At 42.4% G+C, this 19,794-nt stretch overlaps 2 protein-coding genes across 2 annotated transcripts in view; both read right to left on the bottom strand.

Annotated features, from left to right (window-relative positions):
- The window catches only part of LOC144699692 (uncharacterized), a 112,795-nt gene that overhangs the window by 13,470 nt on the left and 79,531 nt on the right, over positions 1 to 19,794 (bottom strand). The window contains exon 2 of the mRNA XM_078570833.1: positions 3,533 to 8,913. The gene's annotated coding sequence lies outside the window, so the exon portion shown is untranslated. The remainder of the gene's footprint in view (positions 1 to 3,532; positions 8,914 to 19,794) is intronic.
- atp5pd (ATP synthase peripheral stalk subunit d) lies at positions 10,023 to 19,772 on the bottom strand. The gene is made up of 6 exons (XM_078570832.1): positions 19,662 to 19,772; positions 18,416 to 18,546; positions 13,392 to 13,488; positions 11,655 to 11,726; positions 11,475 to 11,537; positions 10,023 to 10,749 (listed from the first exon to the last, which is right to left on the bottom strand). Exons 2-6 carry the CDS (start codon positions 18,535 to 18,537, stop codon positions 10,618 to 10,620), a joined length of 486 nt encoding a protein of 161 aa, XP_078426958.1. The 5' UTR covers positions 18,538 to 18,546; positions 19,662 to 19,772; the 3' UTR covers positions 10,023 to 10,617.

Below are 19,794 nucleotides of genomic sequence, written 5' to 3'. Positions count from 1 at the left end.
AGAAGCAAGACAAACATTTGAGGGAGAAGAGAATAGAGAATTGTACTGATAGATGAGGAAGGATAAGAGGAGGCTCAAATGGAGCATAAAAGCTAGCATGAACTGATTGGGCAGAATGGCCTATTTCGGTGCTGCATATACCATGTAGTCATTATTAATAATATAATGAATATAAATAATTAATATATGTAAAATTCTGTAATTATAGATTAATATAATAAACAGAAAATGTAAGGTTCTCAATACATTAGAGAACTAAACTGAATGTAGAAAATAGAGGAGGTCTTAAAAAAAGGAATGAGGGGCTAAAAGAGTATAAGAACGGATTAATGTAAAAAGGTTAATGTAAAAAGGTTAATGTAAAAGGGAACCCAAAAGTCTTTTATAAACATATAAATGGTAAAAATGTAGCTAAAGAAGGGTGGGGGTAATTAAGAACCAAAAAGGCTTTGTGGACAGAGGGTATGGTTGAGACACTAAATGAGGCATTGTTTTCACTAGCGAAGACGATGCTGCCAAAGTAGGAGGAAGCAGTAGTGATATTGGATTGAATAAAAATTAAAAGGGGAGTTTGGATTCATAGGCCACCCGGGAAAGGAGATTGCTCACCTTGCCAACACTACCCACGTTTTAGTGAGGTTTTGAGCAGAGACAAACTCTAATCCACAACAGGGCATTTGTGAGCAGGGCAAGCAACAGCAAGGCTGCTCAATCAATCAGATTGAAGAATCCTCACAAAGCCATGCAGAGTCTAAACTAGGAAGTATAAAGCCGGAACATAAATTAGATTTAAATCATGTACAAGAAGCAGAATAAAGATCAGGGAAGACAGATGTGATTGAGAGACAGACAAAAAAGGTAAATATCATTTAAATCTTTTTTTTAAATCTTCAACAAATCTTCTGAAGGAATTGGACTCCACACTTATAAAATTACATTTTGAGGGCTAGAGAGATTCTTTGTTACATCATTAAAAATTCACTCATTCCTGAATGCAACAGCCTTTTTAATTTCATCTTTAGGGGAAAACTGGCGGGCATTACCCAAGTTCACACCACTGCATGTCTTAAAATGCTGAGTCTATTAGTGAGGACTGATGAGCACACCCTGTGGCATCTCTTGCAACAACAACTTCTAATTTCCACATTTAAATGTGAATGTGCTTCTGCCAGAGACTGCTGTCCAATTAACTCTTTAATAACAGTGAGCAAAAAGCCCTCTACACTTTCTTTGTATTGGGCAGACTATTGGGTATGGAAGTAATAATTTAGTTCACTGATGATACAACTCGAAAACGTGGTAAACAGTTGGGGGGAAATGATAACAGACATCAAGAGGACATAGCCCAGAAGTGGCCAAAATGCAGTTTGCCAATCCATAGAGTGCAGCTCTTCCCCTGTGCTGCATAGCTGGCTAATAGCGCTTTGGAGGAGGTAACATCAAACTGAAGGGGAGCTTTAACACTTTGATTAAAAATCCCAGCTATTCCATTCACAACACAATACAGACAGATTGAGATAGAAAGAAAGAGACACGCTGTTAAATAGCAGATAGTATAACTTTTCCCAACATATTTATATTTATTTAATGCAAAGCAAGTGAGCTGAATTGTGAAAGCAAACAAAGCCTTCATTTGAAGAAAATAGATAAAAGAGGAGGACAGAAATAGATTTAGGATGAACACGAGCGGACATCTGGCCTCTGTCACCTGCCCTCAGGGTGAGCAGGTAAGAGTGAAGTGGAATGGATGGAAGGTGAAGCAATGGACAACAGAGCAAGGGGAGATATCCTCAAAACACTTGGAAGGGCTTTAAATTAATGTCCTGAATCTGTGTAAAGGCTAAATGAGATATATGGTGGCCTTTTGAATTCAGTTTACTGAGGATCTGAGGGGTGGGGGGATTTGTTTCTGTCTCTCTATCCCCCTTTAGCCCACTCTCTAACTCCCTCTATTAATTAAAAACATGACAAATTAAAAACATGACAAATTAAAAACATGACAATTTGTTAAAAAGAAGCAAATGAGATAGGAATGGAGAGAACGAGAAAGAACAGGGGAGAGATAGGAACTGAGAGACAGGATACAAAGAGAGAGATAACAAGAAACACAGAGTGAGATATTACATAAAGGTGGACGCAACTGTGTCTCAAACTTTTAAGCCTCTAGCTTATAACTGAGTTTTTTTTCTCTATTGAAATGTTATGAGGAGAATGCGTAATTGAGAGCGTGTATCCTGAGCTCTTAATGTGCTACTCTGTTTAAGATGGGGGAGGGGGGAAAGAGAGTGAGAAGGGAAAAGAGAGCGAGAGAGGGAGGGGGGGGAAAAGAGAGCGAGAGGGAGGGGGGGGAAAAGAGAGAGAGGGAGGGGAGGAAAGAGAGAGAGAGAGACGAACTGTGCTACAAGTGGAAGGTTCGCTGTTAATATTTAATGTACAAACAACACCAATCGTGGACTGAGTGGGTACGGGTGGCGTGGGGGTGGGGAGGGTCGGTGGGCGGCAGTGAATGGGAGAGGGACAGAGGGGAGTCATCTATGTTTAAGGCAGTCTGTAGAATTTTTACAAGGATCAGGGTCTGGGTGATTCTTGGAGGTAAAAGACCCGCAGGCAACTCTATCTCTATCTTCTCTCCATGTTTCTAGCTGTTTCTTCACATTTTCTGGACAGTTGGTTCACAAACACCCAGGTTGCATGATTACACTAAGTCAAAGTCTAGCTCAGCATCTGTTCTCAGGGAGTTCTTGGATAGGGGGGGTCTGTTCATGGGAGGGGGTATTTAGACAGGGGTCTGTTCATGGGGAGAGGAAATTAGACTTTGAGTACAGAATTAGATAGCTGGGAAGCAATTTGCTCGTTGGGGTAGGTGGAGGGGGGCTTTTACAGGCAAGGGAGGGGGATTAGAAAGGGTTTGTTCACAGGGAGTGAATGTTTGATACTTAAAATTTGGCCGGGTGTTTTGACCATATTGAAAATGGAAATTTTTCCTCTTGCTCTGTTGCCAGTCACTTAACTTTTAACATTCCATCCATTCCACCTTACTCTTACCTGCTCACCCTGAGGGCAGATGACAGAGGCCAGATTAATAATTGGACCTTTTTGGTTTTTCTATTTTTATTGCCCCTGACAATATCAAAGAAAGGAGGAACCCAATTTTTATTATAAAATTCCATTTTAAAATAAACACTTCTGGGTGCTTTCATTGCTGCTTGTTTCAAATTTAATGTCAAACAAAAAAATTCCAGATTCAGTTCCAAAGATGTTTTTTTTTAAATCCGTGGCAAAGAGAAGTTACCAGGGCACCTATTAAAAGTTTTTTTTTAAAAAAAGGTGTATTTTGAAGTTCTCTTGAGTTTACAGGGCTCACTTCACCAACCATGTAACATTTGAAGATTGTGTAGTGAGTCCGAACAGAAATGACCAAAACAACATCCTTTGTTGTTAAATACACTCGTATCACAGACTCACGTGGCCCTATGGAGGACCAAGGGGGAACTATAAAAGAAATCTCACGATTTCCTATTCCCCTATTTACCGATTCGTTCCAACATTGTCGCGAGATTTCTTGTGTAGTTTCCCCAAGTGACTCTCAGTGGCCATTTTCTGAAGCCTGGAAGGTTAAGGAGGAAAAAAACTGTTAACCCCGTGTAAACTTCCTGAACGAAAATGACATTGTCAAAATTGTAAGAAACAAAAGTATGAAGATGAAAACAGAAGTTTTAAGCCAGAATGGGAGGAAGATTTTACATTCACCGTTAAAGGTGGGAAACCTATATACCTTATCTGCAATGCATCACTCACTCACTATAAAGCCAGTAACTTGAAATGCCACTACGAAACAAATCACAAAACTTTTCATCTGACTATCCTCCTAAATCAGAATTACAGAAAAACAAGTTAACCATCTTAAAATCATCCCAAAATAGTCAGCAGACACTACTCTCAATGTTCAATAAGGAAGCTGACACAACAACCGAAGCTAGCTTTGTTATGGCATGGAATTGTGCTCGTGCTAAACGCCCATACTCTGATGGAGAATTTGATAAGAAGAATATTGCTGAGGTTGTTGCAGTTTTAGATCCAAAGAACACAAAACTTCAGTGACTAATAACACAAATTCCAATTTCACACCATACTACGGAGAGGTGCATCTCCTAGATCAGTGCTGGTGTTGCAAGCAAGATGCAATTCGTTAGCATTCAGCTTAGTTCTTGATAAATCCACAGACTTACAAGACAACCCACAACTGGCGACATTTGTTTGTTATGTTTCCTCAGATGTATTTGTGAAAGAAGAAATGTTGGACTTAGTGGCGCTAAAAGAAACAACTCGTGGTGTTGAAATAAAAGATACACTTGACAGAACGTTGAGAAATGCCAAAGTATCACTAGATAAACTTGTCAGTGTTGCAACGGATGGAGCATCTTCAATGTTGGGGAAACATGTAGACCTAATTGCACTCTTGAAAAATGCTCCCAAATTTCCAGAGTTTCTCCCTATTCATTGCAGCATTTATCGTGAACATCTAGCAGCCAGATACTTCAAATACAAAAATGTTGTGAAAACAGTCTTTGTCAATTTCATCCGCTCAAATGGGAAGACTCACCGACAGTTCAAAAATTTTACTGAACAGCTGGATCTCAAAGACAAATCTGACGAAGTCCCTTTCTACTGCATTGTGAGGAGGTTGTCAACCAGCAATATCTTGAATAGGTTTGTGGAACTGTTGGAGCCAATCATTATTTTTGTTGAAGAAAAGATCCTATCCACAGCTGGAAGATAACGAATGGATGCAGGGTTTGATGTTTTTCACTGATATTATGCAGCATCTACAAACTCTCAATTTGACACTCCAGGTGAAGGATAAGGTTATTTCTGACCTTAGACAGTTTTCAGTTTCCAGAATAAAGTAAGGCTTCTGCAAAGAGATATACTTGTCAAGAAACTTAAACCACTTTCCCCATGTCAAAAGGAGGGTAAACATGTTCCCTGATTTGAAGCAAAAGGTCACAAACTCGAAGAACACAGGGATAAATTACGAGGATTGTTTGATCATTTTCAAGCCAGGTTTGATGACTTGCAGAAGTTGAGATCCTGCTTCACCATTTTTTGTAAACCCGTTCATGATTCAGTACAACATACTGCTGTGAATCGCTGTACTCCGTATTGAAGTTTGTAAAATCGAAACACCTTGCAGTCCTTGCAAATCAACACCTGACAGAGCTTCTTCATAGAGCCTTGACAATACATCAGCCAGATTTTCAAAGACTTACAGCCAGGATGGAGACCCACAAGGCCTTACTACTAGGAGCAATTAGCCTGTGTAAAGTTTGTCCATGTCTTGCGGCTCTCGAATATGTGAACATTCTCGTGCGCTGCTCTTAAGTAAGTTTGCCCACCCCTGACACAGACTGATGAAATAGGCAGATGCGTGGCAGGTGGATTTTAATGCAGAGATGTGTGAAGAGATACAATTTGGTACAAAGAATCAGGAGAGGCGATATAAACTTGAAAGGGGATGCTGGAACAGAGAGGTCTGGGATGCACATACACAAATACTTGAAGGTGGAATAAAAATTGAGAAGGTTGCTAAGAAACTTATGGGATCTTTGGCTTTATAAACAGAGGCAGAGAGTACCAAAGCAAGAAAGTTATACTAAATCTTTATAAAACACTGGTTAGGCCTCAGCTGGAGTCCTGTGATCAATTGTGGGCACATCACTTTAGGAAGGGAGTCATGGTCTTGGACAGAATATAATTAAGAGATTTACTAGAATTATACCAGGAATGAAGGACTTCAGTTATGCAGAGAGACTGCAAAAGCTGGGACTGTTCTCCTTAGAGAATGTTAAGAGATTTGATCAAGGAGTTAAAAAAGAAAATCTTTCATTCACAAAGCAACTTTCGCAACCTTTCCTATGTTACCACAGTGATTACACTTCAAAAACTATTTTATTGGCTTTAAAGTGCTATGAGATGTCTGGTGGTCATGAAGTGTGCTATATAAATGCAAATCTTTCTTTTTCCTTTCTCAGGGCATCCCAAAGTGCTTTACAACCAATGTGGGAATCACAGCAGCCAATTTACAGACAGCAAACTCCCACAAACAGCAATGTGATAATAAGATAATATGCTTTTTAGTGATTTTGACTGAGGCTAAATATTAGCCAGGCTGCTGAGGAGAAGTCCCCCCCTGATTTTTTACGAACAAGTACCACAAGATCTTTTACAGCCACCTGAGAAAGCAGACTTGGTTTAACGTCTCATCCAAAAGACAGCATCTCCAACAGAGCAGCACTGGTGTGTCAGCCTCGATTTTTGTTCTGAAGTCTCTGGAGTGAGACTTGAACACACAACGTGCTAACTCAGAGATAAGAGTGATATCAAAGCTGACACTCAATAATTATAGATGATAGTGTAACTAAGGAGAAACTATTTCCACTGGCAGGCAGGTCAGTAGCCAGAGGACACAGGTTTAAGGTAATTAACAAAAAAGCCAGAGCTATCATGAGGAAAAAAGATTTTTTTTTCTACACAGCATGGTGATCTGGAATGTGGTGTCTGAGATGGTGGAGGAGGCAGATTCAATAGTGGCTTTCAAAAGGGAATTAGATAAACACTTGAAGGGAGAACATTGCAAGCGAATGGAGAAAGTGCAGGGGAGTGGGGCTAACTGGACTCTTTCAAAGAGTTGGCAGGGGCACTGTGGGCCGAACGGCCTCCTCTTATACTGTTATCATTCTATATTATAATTTATAAATACAGTTAGTATCATTCACATTAATAGATTAAATTAATACAAGTATTATAATCAACTTGATTAATAAATATTAGTAAATTCCCAGCCGGGCCCAGTTGCGTGTCTGCAGCCTGAGCCGAGCCTGGCCTGGCTCCCCTCTCCCCACAAGCCCCCGGTTACCTCTGGTTACCGGGCTCCCCCGGCCTGTTGATCGCCATCTCCCCACCAGACTGATAGAGAAGCGTCTGGAAAAGGATCGACAGCGACTGATGCTGCCCCGCCCCTTTTAAAGAGACAAGTCACCCGTCACCCGCTGGTCCAGCTTCTTAAAGGAACACTCGCCACCTCGGCTCACTGAGACAGATATACCCTTGCCCCAGCCCGCAACAGAGAATTGACTGCTCACATGGACCTCAGTAGGATCACAACCTCTGGATGAGGATGCTGCACGTGTATAAAAGCTTTGAGGGGTCAAAACAAAGTTTTATACCTTCCAAGATCAGCATCAGGAGTTTAAATAGCTCAGCTGTTTTTACATATTGTGCTTTATCAATTAGTGATACAGTATTAGTGAAAACTTTCCAACCCAGTGTTCTAATCAAACACTCCTAGGTCGGTCTAGTGGCACAATGATGGCGTACCTGTCTCTGAACCAGAAAGTTTCAAGTTCCTCCCTTGGACTTGACGTCCAAAGAAGATGCATTTATAATGCTGTCAAACAGGTTGAGTATCAACCTGCAAATTCTTCCTACATAGTCCAATGACAGGTAGTGAAGAGTGGGAAAGATTCTTGGTCAGCCATGTGATGGAAAGGATGTTGGAGCTTCTACTATCACTATCCATAGCTCCAGGTTACAACTGTATGTAAAAGTGCATTTTGCCCCCGCAGCTTGGACTCTGAGCAAACAACTGATGACCAAATACCAGGAATGGGTCAGATGGTCACAGGGAGAGTTGGATACTGTGAATGTGGAGCACACTTGGTCAAACATGCCTAGGGCAGATATAGCAGAGGTTAGAGAGTAAAACTTCCTCGTCACTGTCCCAATCGCACCAAGGACAGGCAAGGCACTGGTTAGATATTGAGTAACATTTTCCTCCACACTGCTTCATCACTCACAGGGCAAGTACTGAACAGATTAGATACAGAGTAAAGCTCCCTCTACACTGCCCAAACACTCCCATCGGGTATAGCATTTGACAACATTTCCCCTACAATGTCACATTAAGGTGATAGTTCCAACCACAGAACATCCCACCTTCTCTCTGCTCCAACTACACCAGTGAGACATAATTCCTGACCCTATGACAGCCATACTGGGACCTTTCTAAGTATTATTGCCAATATACCATGGGCCAACAGCCAGCAAAATTGAAGCGTGGCCTCCAAACTCATCACTAGGACTTATAACAGCCTACCCAGGTGTTTCAAGTCTTGGGGCAGTTCCTTCTCCAGGCTGATCCAAGGCTGCAAGAATTTGAGTTCACTTTAAAGGGCGGAATAGGGCAGAATGGGGAACTACGAACACCACGTCCTTCGGCCCTCTCAACATTAGTTATGTTTTAGGAAGAAAGTGGAATAATGGTAATGTCACTGGACTAGTAAACCAGAGTCCCAGGCTAATCCTCTGGGGCAGCTGGTGGAATTTAAATTCAATTAATAAATCTGGAATTGAAAGCTAGTCTCAGTAATGGTGACCATGAAACTATCGGTCATAAAAAGTTATCTGGTTCACTAATGTCCTTTAGGGAAGGAAATCTGCCATCCTTACCTAGTCTGGCCTACATGCAACTCCAGGCCCACAGCAATGTGGTTGACTCTTAACTGCCCTAGCAAGTCACACAGTTCAAGGGCAATTAAGGATGGGCAACAAATGTTGGCTTTTCCAACGACACCTACATTCCATGAAAGAACAAAGATGTTTGGGAAGTGGGCATTGCTGGCACTGTCAGCATTTATTGCCAATCTCTAGCTGTCCCAAGAAGGTAGCAACAACTTTAAACAACTAGCTGGTTTTCTATACCCCTTCAGAGGTCAGTTAAGAATCAATCACATTGGTGAGGACACTGAACCAGTTGGGTTTTTAAGGCAATCCAACAGCTACATAATCAACTCTGAAGGCTACATATGGACTCAAAAACGTTAACTGTTTCTCTCTCCACAGATGCTGCCAGACCTGCTGAGTTTTTCCAGCATTTTGTTTTTATTTCAGATTTCCAGCGTCTGCAGTATTTTGCTTTTAGCTCCATAATCACTTTTATTGACACCAGCTTTTAATTCCAGATATTTCAACCTGAATTCAGGATTTGAACTCATTCACTGGCTACTAACCTATATGACTGGGCAGTACAATTTGCTCTTTTATTGAGTCAGAAAATTTCTCAGCCCTTTGGAGTTCCTTCCTTGCATGAGCTGGTTTGGTAAAGCGGGAGCTAACCGAACACTCCCCACGATTTTGCAGCAAGGAAGCCAGTGAGTGATTTGGTCCTGCAGCATCATTTACACTTCATTCTAGTCAGAAGAATGCCTGAAGCAAAGGGGAAACAACCCTATATAATTAGATCATTTATAACAGGAGAAAAATCTTTTCAAATATTCATACAAAACCTTCCCCAGTGCCTCAAGGGGCTGAAGCAACAAGCAAGACAAACCATTAGATCCTAAATTCAACCCCCATCTTCTGCAGAGTAAGGTAATCTCAGCCAGGGCAGTGATAGATATACCATTGGTCCCTCACATAGATGTGAGGGAAGGATTTTTTCTTTTTAAATCAGGCAGCGATTCCACTCCACTGGAACAGATCATCAGCATCTACAGTCTAACAGAGGTAGCATGACCACTTGGTTGAGGAACAGGAGAGAAAAAAACTTACTAAAGCATAAAATGGCCAACTACAAACAAACATTTACATTTGGCAGGTGGTGCCAAAGATTTATATCTGTGGCTGCACAGAACAGCTCCTTCACTGTAATAAATATCAACCCCTAGTCAAAGACAATCCCAGATTTCAACACAAAGAGATGCAAGAGTAAAACAGATATTGCAGCAGCCCCTGCTGGGGTGCAGACTGACAACCTAGAGTCACGTCTGAAGCACTTAACCCCACCGACATCAGCATGGGTGGGTCATTACAAGTATTGCACTGTATTTACGCCATTCCAGTAACTGGGTTTTTTTATCCACAACAAGAGGAATAATTCTATTTATATTACGCCTTCCAGTTTCGGATGGCCAAAAACGGTTTACAGTCAATTTATGCACATGCTCCCACAAACAGTAATTAGATAATGACCATATAATCTGCCTTTATTTTTAAGTGATGTTGGTTGATCCCAGAACACAGAGTAGCAAAACTCAGAACTCTTTAGATTGAAAGAGGGCCTACCAGAGTACAAGGTACAAGCAGGAGAGAAAAGATGAAGCCAGAACATTATTTTAACTGAAACTGGATGAAGAAACTGATGTCAAATGGTAACAGACAGAAGGGGAGTAAATCAACCAGGATGCCTGCTTCCATTGAGTGATTTCTGTAGTGATAATCAAGTTATGTGATGCCCCCATCACCAAATAGTTTGTTAACACCCTCTAGAATCTCACAGAATACCATCTGGATGAGATACTGGGGAACATGCAGTCTCACGGATCTGTACTCTAGAATAGGTCAGCTTCTTCAAGAGAGGATGAGAAGGAAAAAGTGAAGGAGATACACCTTCCCTTTGTGCAATATTTTGTTTCATTTAAGTTGAGTGGAGAAGTTGCCAGTTGTACAGCTCCTGGTAACACACCAAGAGAGGGAGGTCAGAGGGAACACTCATGCAACACTTTTATTTTACAAGAGACAGTTACATTTGTAGAGAGCATAGGCTGGAGCAGGAGACAGTTACAGCTCACTGATGGGCTTGTGCGGCCAGAAGGGATACTTCTCCTTGTCCAGTTTGGTTTCAGGGAAAGCATCATTCAAATCCTCAATGGTCATCTGGTCAAATGGGACCATGCTTTTGAATTTGGCTAGCTGGAAAACAGCAAATGAGCAGAACAAATTAATAAATGTACACATTACAGCATATTGGTGACCAGAGGATATAGATCTGCCCTCCAGGGACTCACACCCATTTCTCCCACCCTAATCATATAAAGCCACCTTGCAGACCCCACCGAATACACAGCCCCCTCCTCATTAGTACTGGGCTCTGAGCAGGTTCTTGTTGAGTCTACTTTTTACTCTTCCCAGGAGCATATATATTGGGTGGGGACAGGACTGAGTTGGACTTGGCTGTGATGGTTACACACTAGTCCAGTGAAACCTGGTTAAGTTCTCCCAGGGAGTCAGTGGTAAAGCCAACATGTAATGGTGCCTTACAGACCAGAAGGAACCAAATTTCCAATCACGGGGTGCTGAATTAACAGGATTCAGAAGGTAGAAATTTGCTTTCACAACTCAGGTCATGATAAGGGAGGTAAAAGCATCCAGGGTTCATGTCATTCAGAGACTCCTGCTGGGAAATACACATGTAACTGTCAAATGATGACATGGTCAAATGCTGCAGTAAAGCCCCCAGACAGCAGGCTGGAACTCACTCAATGGCCACACCCATAATGTTAAAGAGAACAATCTGTGCCCAAGGGACCCGTCTACAGGACTCAGCTAGGGTCAGCACCCAAAGGGCCCACAGGACCCAGGGCCCAGCTAGGGTCAGTGCCCACAGGACCAGCTGGTACCATATGCAGTTTTAATACCTCTTTCTCATATTTGGAAATCCGCTCCTTTGAAGCCTGGGCGTAGGACTGAGCACTCTTATCCTGTTGAATAAAAAGGAAACATTAATTGAATGTAGACCCATTGCATTCCAAGAGTCGATTTGACTGTACCACATGATAGACCTGTGTCAATTTCAAGAAAAAGGGTTTGTTACTCACAGCCTCTTGCTCCTGGGTGTTGATCTTCTCCTTCTGTGTGTCAACAGGTTCTGGAATCTTCAACACTTCGTACTATTTGGGGGAGGAAAAGGGGTGGAGAGAAGACAGAAATTATAAAATGAAACTATCAGTCACAACTCTTCCTGCAACCCACTCCCCATCCTATGAAAGGACCTGGATTACAATTACTCACTGTTCCACCGAGAAATCTGATACTGGTCTGTTTACTAAATTAGATACCAAGAAGTACTGTATGAAATTCTCAATCCTGTGAAATTTAGTGGACAAGCATTTAAACCACACAGAAGTGGGAATAAGCATAGACTCTAGAACACAGGAACAGGTCACTCAGCCCAACAGGTCCACATGCTGTTTATATTCTGCACAAGCCTCCTCCTACCTTCCTTCATCTAATCCTATCAACATACACTTCTATTAATTTCTCTCTCATGCGTTTATCCAGCCCCTTCTCAATAAATGCATTTAGATAGAGCAGTGGACCATTGGAACATGTTACTGGATGCTGTAGTGGGTACTGACACTCTCCAAGCCTTCAACAGGGAGCTGAGCAAGTTCCTGACTGGCAGAGATTAGAACATATAGGTGAGCGGATTAACAGTTTACAACTGCAGAGTCAGTGTTAACTGTTAAGGTTTTGAATGCCTGGGGAAATCAAAAAGGAATTTTCCAGATTTTTTTCCACCATTTTTCAGGCCTAGGTTTTTATTATTTTTTTGTCTCTTCCAGATTACATGACTGCTGGGGTTGGGGGTTGGGTGGCAAGGTAGGGGTACCTACAATAATTTTGCTACACGAGTGTGGGGTAATCTTGAAGGACCAATGGGTCTTTACCTACATGTCATTTCGGTATGTTTGTAACATATTAGGAGACTACAGTTGGTTATCTGCAGCAAATATTTTGGTAACTGTCAATCAAGAATCACAACTGTGTAAACGCAGAGTCATTCACACCTCAAGGCAGCAGTTTCAATTCCCACTGGTGCAGAATTATCTGGTCCCACCAGTGATAGACTGCCTCAGCTTCCAGGCTTGACAGGAGAAAACCCAGCTGGGGCTCCCATGCCTGATCACCATCCAGTAACTCTGGCTGGCCTGCAAGTATTTATGAACATCAGCAGCATGTGGCTGTGATGCTCACTGTGGTCCAGGCTCAGGCGCAAGTGCCTGGCACCCATAGAACTGAACCTGTTCTGCAAAGTACTCCTCCAATAAAGGCAAGTATTGCTCTTTGCAGCTTCGTAATCACTGGGAGATGAGAGAATCCATCCGGAGAGGTGAGTTATCACCATTCAGTTACTGATTTGATTTTTACCTTCCTACAGAGACGGAGATACAAAACTCACAACAAATACCAGAGCAGACAATATTCCAGCACAGAAACAGGCTATTAGGCTGGTGTTTTTCTCCACATGAGCTACCTAGTCTGGTCCCAATATCTACCCCTCACCGACACACACACACCCCCCCCACCCTCATTATGTCACATCCAATCTAATCCCAGACTCCTGCTTACTTTCCATTCCCTTTTATATCTCCGTCTAATGCTACTCACTCTCCATACCTTGTAACATTATTCTTTTTTAAGCAACTAACTCCCTTTTAAAAGCATTCGAGTTGTTCAGGTTTAAAGAGAGCACACACAAGCCATTCTTTGTGCTTTCCCTGCCTGTTCTGAACTCCCCACCCACCCAAACACATGTGGAGCTGTTCTGTCACCTTCTTTTCAAACTCGTCCACCATACCGGCCTTCACAATCACTTTCCGGTAATAGCTCCAGTCAATGGCCGGAGGTTTCTCAGGAAGCGAAGTCAACCTGTGGGGAAGCAGAAACAGCAGGCTACAATCACTGACCAGAGTCCCCACACAGATACCCCTCTTACCCCATCTTTAGAGACCTGTCCACCAGGAGAGAATCTATTGCTTTTTTGTGTGAATTTTGTGCTCAAGGGATAACCAGCCTGAAACATTAGCTCTGTTTCTCTTCCCACAGATGCTGCCTAACCTACTATGGGTTGAGTATTTCTGTTCATATTTGAGCTTGGAATGGAGCACTTTCCATTTAGACACACTGTTAGGATTTAGCTCAGATACAGCAGGGGTTTGAAAAACAGTAAAGCGCCTTCTCATTGTCTCATTGATCACCTGCCTTGCAAGAGTTTGATGGGATAATGGAGGAGTTTTACTCTGTATCTAACCAGGGCTGCACCTGCCCTTGGAGTAGACAATAAGCGGTGTAGAGAGCTTTATTCAGTGTTTCCAGCAAAACAATAGATCAGTATCAGTGTATTAATAAGAAATAAAAACTCAGCAGGTCTGGCAGCATCTGTGGAGGGAGAAACAGAGTTAACATTTCAAGTCCGTATAACTCTTCTTCAGAACCGAAGAGAGGTAGAAACGTGATGGATTTTATACTGTATAAGAGGGGGTGAAGCAGGTGGAACAAAATAGAAGGTCAGGTATAGGTGGGACCTCAGGAGAGATTTGACAAAGATTTCATGGACACAAGACAAAGGGAGTGTTAATGGTAGTGTTAAAGACTAAAGAAGGTACTGAGAGTGGCACAAAGGTAATATAGCAGAAGGTGTTAATTGCAAAACAAGGGTCAGCACTCTATGAAAGCAAAACATAAAAACAAGTGACAGATGGCACTGTGGGTCAGGGGCAAATTGAATTAAAAAAGGGGTCAAGTTGGAGGAGAGAGCTCATAATCTGCTTTTGTCCGTTGATAGAACAAGTTCAGCCAGGCAGAGGAGAGTGGTGGTGGATGGGGACTGTTCGGGTCTCTGTTCAAGGAAGAAGCGGAGAATCCTCAGGCCTTCCTGGCAGAGGATGGAGGTGTGGAGGGCCTGGACGTCCATAAGGAAGAGGCGGTGGTTCGGGCCAGGAAATTGGAAAATGTTGATATAATGTAGGACATCAGAGGAATCGCGAATGTAGGTGGGAAAAGACTGTAAAGGGAAAAGAGAATGGAATCGAGATGGGAAGAAATGAGTTCTGTAGGGCAGGAAGGATGTTGCTTTTATTTCAGTATTAGTAAGGTTTATTATCATTAGCAAAGTTAACGAATAATCAGAGAAATGGCAGGACTGCTCTGACCTCTAGGATGCACATCCTGCACTATGTGAGAACTCCAGGAGGCTTCCCATTCATGCAGGCAGTGTCGTCAGTTACAGCAGCTTGAGCGCCGGATTTCAGAATTTGAGCAACTGGTGTCATTGTGGTGCATCAGTGAGGTTGAGAGCTTTAGGGGACAGGGTGAACAGTCTGCAGTCGTGGTCCACATTGGTATGAGTGACATAGGCAGAAAGAGGGATGTGGTCCTGCAGTCAGAATTTAGAGAGCTAGGTAGGAAATTAGCAAGAGCTCAAAAGTAGTAATCGCCCGATTACTCCCAGTACCACACGTGAGTATAAAAAGAGCAGGATAAAGCAGATGAATGCGTAGCTGGAAAGATGGTGCAGGAGGGAGGGCTTTAGATGCCTAGGACTTTGGAAACAGCTCAGGGGAAGATAGAACCTGTACAGACTGGAGAGGTTGCACCTAACTAGAGCCAAGACTGAGTTCCTTGTGGGGTGTTTTGCTAAAGCTACTGTTAAACTAACTTGGCAAGGATGTGAAAATCAGGACGTAATATCAGAGGAGAATACCAAGGTACACAGAATACTGGGAGAAACAGATAGCACTAGGATAAGGAATATTAAGTTAATAGGTAGGATCAGAGTAAGGGAGAACATATTAAAGTCTTAATCAGGGTTACTGTGCATGTATGTAAATGCATGGTGTGTGTAAATAAGATTGGCAAGTTACAAGGCACAGATTGCCACATGGAAATACGATGTTGTGGCTATAAAAGGGACCTGGCTCAAAGAAGGGCAGGATTAGGTGTTAAATATTCCTGGGTGCGAGGTGATTCAAATATAGACTGGGATAGTAGTAGTGTCAAGGGCAGAGAGGGCCAAGTGCTCCTAGGGTATGTTCAGGAAAACTTTCTACAGCAGTAAGTTTCCAGTCCAACAAGAAAGATGGCACTGCTGACTTGGTTCTTGGGAATGAGGTTGGCCAGGTGGATCAAATGTCAGTAGGGGACCTTTAGGTGACAGCGATCATTGTATCATAAAGTTCAGGCTGACTATGGAAAAGGACAAACAACAGTATAGAGTAAGAATAAATAACTGGAGGAAAGCCAACTTCAATGCGGTAACAGATCTGGGCCAAATAAATTGGAGTCAAAGGTTGGTGGGAACAATGGTAGCCGATCAAAGGGCTACCTTCAAAGAGGAGAAGAAGGGGAAAGGTATGGTAAACAAATCCAGAGCTCCCTTGATGATCAGAGAGACAGAAATTAAGATAAAGAAGTGTGCTTATGACATGTCAGGTAGAAAATACAATCAAGAACTAAGCTGGATATAGAAGGTTCAGAGGGGAGGTGATAAGGCAAATAAGAGAAGCAAAGAGGGAATATGAAGAGAGGCTAGCAGCTAACATAAAAGGGAATCCCAAGTCTTCTATAGGCACATAAATAGTAAAAGGTTAGTAGACGGAGTAGGGCCAATTAGGGACCAAAAGGGGATTTATGCATTGAGGCAGAAGGCATAGCTGAGGTTTTAAATGAATACTTTGCATCTGAGTTTACCAAGGAAGAAGATGCTACCCAGGCCATGGTGAAAGAGGAGCTAATTCAGATACTAGAAGGGTTTAAAATTGAGGTGGTGGTGGTATTGGATAGGCTGTCTGTACATAAACTGGCCAAGGCGCTAGGACCAGATGAGATGCATCTCACAATGCTGAGGAAACTGGGAGTGGAATTTTCAGTCTTCCTTAGACTTGAGAGTGGTATCAAAAGACTGGGGAGTTGCAAATATTACACCCTTGTTCAAAAAAAAGGGTGTAAAGATAAGCCCAGCAACTAAAAGCCAGTCAGTTTAATTTCAGTGGTGGGAAAACTTCTAGAAACAATAATTCAGGACAAAATGAATAGTCACATGGACAAATGAGAATTAATTAAGGAAAGCCAACATGGATTTCTCAAGGGAAAAATCAAGTTTAACTAACTTGCTTGATTGTTTTGAGGAGGTAACAGAGAATGTTGATGAGGGCAATGCTATTGATGTGGTGTACATGGACTTCCAAAGGCATTTGATAGAGCCGCACAACAGGCTTCTGAGCAAAGTTATAGCTCATGGAATAAAAGAGACATTAGCATGGATACGAAATTGGCTGAGTGAAAGGAAACAGGAAGCAGTGGCTAGTGGATGTTTTTCAAGCTGGAAGAAGGTTTGTAGTGGAGTCCTCCAGGGCAAGTGTTGGGACCCTTGCTTTCCCTGATATATAATGATCAAGACCTTGGTGTACAGTGCACAATTTCAAAATTTCCAGATGATACAAAATGAACCATTTTGGACTGTGAGGAAGATAGTGTAGAACTTCAAAAGGACATGCACAAGTTGGTGGAATGGGAGGACAGGTGGCAAGTGAAGTGTGAAGTGATTCATTTTGGCAGAAAGAACATAGAGAAACAATATAAGGGGTACAACTTAAAGGGGTGGAGGAGCAGTGGGACATGGATGTATGAAGGTGGCAGGGTACGTTGAGGGCATGGTTAATAAAGTATACAGTATCCTAGGCTTTATTTATAGGGGCATAGAGTACAAGAGCAAGGGGTTATTTTGAATTTGTATAGGACACTAGTTTGTCCTCAGCTAGAGTATTGCATCCAGTTTTGGGCACCACATTTTAGGAAAGATGTGAAGGCATTGGAGAGAGTGAAAAAAAGATTCACGAGAATGGTTCCAGAGATAAGGAATTATGAAGATAGATTGGAGAAGTTAGAACTGTTTTTCTTGGAGAAAAGAAGGATGGAAAGAGATTTGATAGAGGTATTCAAAATCATGAAAGGCTGGACAGCGTAAATAGAGAGAAACTGCTCCCACTCTTGAAAGGATCGAGAATGAGGGGGCACAGATTTAAAGTAATTGGCAAAAGAAACAAAAGCGATATGAGAAAAAACCTTTTCATGTAGCAACTGGTTAAGGTCTGGAATGCACCAGAGAGTATGATGAAGGCAGGTGCAATTGAAGCATTCAAAAGACAGTTATCTGAAAAGGAAGAATGTGCAGGGTTAAGAGGAGAAGGCAGCGGAATGGCACTAAGTGAAATGCTCATTTGGACAGCTAGTGCAGACATGATGGAGCGAATGGCCTCCTTTTATGCTGTAACAGTTCTCTGATCAATATGTTCAAGTAGGAAATTCAGAAAAAACTTCCAATGAACAGTGAGAATGTAGAATTCACTACCAGAGAGTATAGTTGAGGTCAATACGATAAATACATTTAAGGGGAAGCTACATAAGCATAAGAGGGAGAAGGGAATAGAGGGCTGTGCCAATAGAGTTGATGAGAAAGGATAGGGAGAAGCTCAAGTGAAACATTAACACCAGTATGGACTGGCTGGACTGAATGGTTTGTTTCCGTGCTATGTAGTCTACATATCCACCCTGTGCTGAAAATGCCCCGGGAGTGTTCGATGTTTGCGCTGGGTGCCTGAAATGGAAAATGTTCCAACCTCAACACTAATATTCTTCACTTTGATGAGCACAAGCAATGTTTGGGGAAAGTACAAAAGTATCTTTGTTGACAAAGATCTGGATGCACCTGCTATGAATTTACATCAGACCACATTCTTGTACTGACAGTGTGCTTAGTAACTAAGATTGGCAGGGGTGGGGGGTCAGAGACACTGACCTGCTAGATAGAGCATCACTTCGGGTTTTCAGTGCATTAAACATAGCTCTCTGGTTGGGTGGGATCCGCTCGCCAAACGCCAACCAGTCAACAGCTTTCATGGCAACCCGCCGAGTGGCCATCTTTGCAGTCTGGAAAAACAGATCAGAGAAACTGAGATCAGGGAAATCAGAGCAACAGGTCATAGTGTTGAAGGATCACCCACAATGGCACATTCAAACACAAGCGCTGCTGTGCTAACAGCATGGCTTGCAGCTGCCTTTCGAGGTGACAGCATCTGGAGCATCGTCTGTTCAATTTCTTTGCCTCTCCCATGGACTTAATTGTGAAATTGCAATTATCTAATTGCTGCACCAGAGTAGCAATACTGGGAATGAGACCAACAACTGCAATGCAACTCACAAACATTTCAAAAAAAGGCACCTGCATTGATCTTTAACATCTGTATCATTCTCAAATCACAGCTCACCCTTCCAGTACCCTTACTTGAAAAGTAAAAAATTACAGGACTAAGGAGAAGAACAAGGGAATGGGATAAATTAGATAGGCTACCAAAGAGCTGACATGGCTCCATGGGCTAAATGATTCTATGAATTGCCCAATCATAGCCCATCCTTTGATATCATAACATGGTCTCTACTCCCCTACCCTGCAAGTTACTCCAAATAATCTTTGATATATAGTTAAGCCCTTCGATGACCTTTATTGGTTCTCTTTATACTATCGATACTTTTAGGTGAATATTTTAAAAATCACCATGGTACAAACTTCATTCCCTTTCCCATTGCCCTGGTTGTCCTTCATTTACCCCCCCCACAGCCCTCCTCCCCACTAAATGTTGCGTTGCTTGTATGAGCACACCCAAGGGTCCCTGAACTCAGCATTTGGAAGCTTCACATTTTATTAAAAATATTCTGCTTTTCTATTCTTATGACCAAAATGAATAGCCTCACACTTCCCCACATTAAATTCCATCTATCATCTCGCTGCCCACTTACTTAACCTGTCTATATCTCTTTGCAGACTCTCTACTTCCTTCTCGCAGCTTACATTTCCACCTAACTTTATATTGTCAGTAAATTCGGATACATTGCTCTCTGTCTCTTCATCTAAATCACAATACGTATTATAAATAGCTGAGGCTTTCCTCCTGCTCCCCCTTAACCCCATCCCTGGGCTAACGGATAACCCCACTGCCCCCCGCCTCGGATTTTCTCCCTTTCCCCTTCCCCATTAAGCACCTCACCTGTCCCTACAGCGGCTCCTGAATCCACCAAGGGCAGCAAGATGGCGATGCAGAAACGGAAATACATCACCTCGACCCCGGAAACAGACCGCAAGTGCGGTGTTGACCCGGTATTTCCGGAAATGGCGGCCTA

This window comes from Cetorhinus maximus, chromosome 24, assembly GCF_964194155.1.
Source record: "Cetorhinus maximus chromosome 24, sCetMax3.hap1.1, whole genome shotgun sequence".
In the NCBI taxonomy this organism is placed as follows: Eukaryota; Metazoa; Chordata; class Chondrichthyes; order Lamniformes; family Cetorhinidae; genus Cetorhinus; species Cetorhinus maximus.
This window is presented reverse-complemented; position numbering and strand designations above follow the sequence as displayed.

Excerpts from the sequence above, each read along its gene's own strand:
- atp5pd (XM_078570832.1), bottom strand. The coding sequence starts at position 18,537 with ATGGCCACTCGGCGGGTTGCCATGAAAGCTGTTGACTGGTTGGCGTTT. Across the intron at positions 11,727-13,391 it reads TGGACGAGTTTGAAAAGAAG|TACGAAGTGTTGAAGATTCC; the intron begins GTGACAGAACAG and ends TCCCCCAAATAG. Across the intron at positions 10,750-11,474 it reads TTTCCAAATATGAGAAAGAG|CTAGCCAAATTCAAAAGCAT; the intron begins GTATTAAAACTG and ends GCTGTTTTCCAG.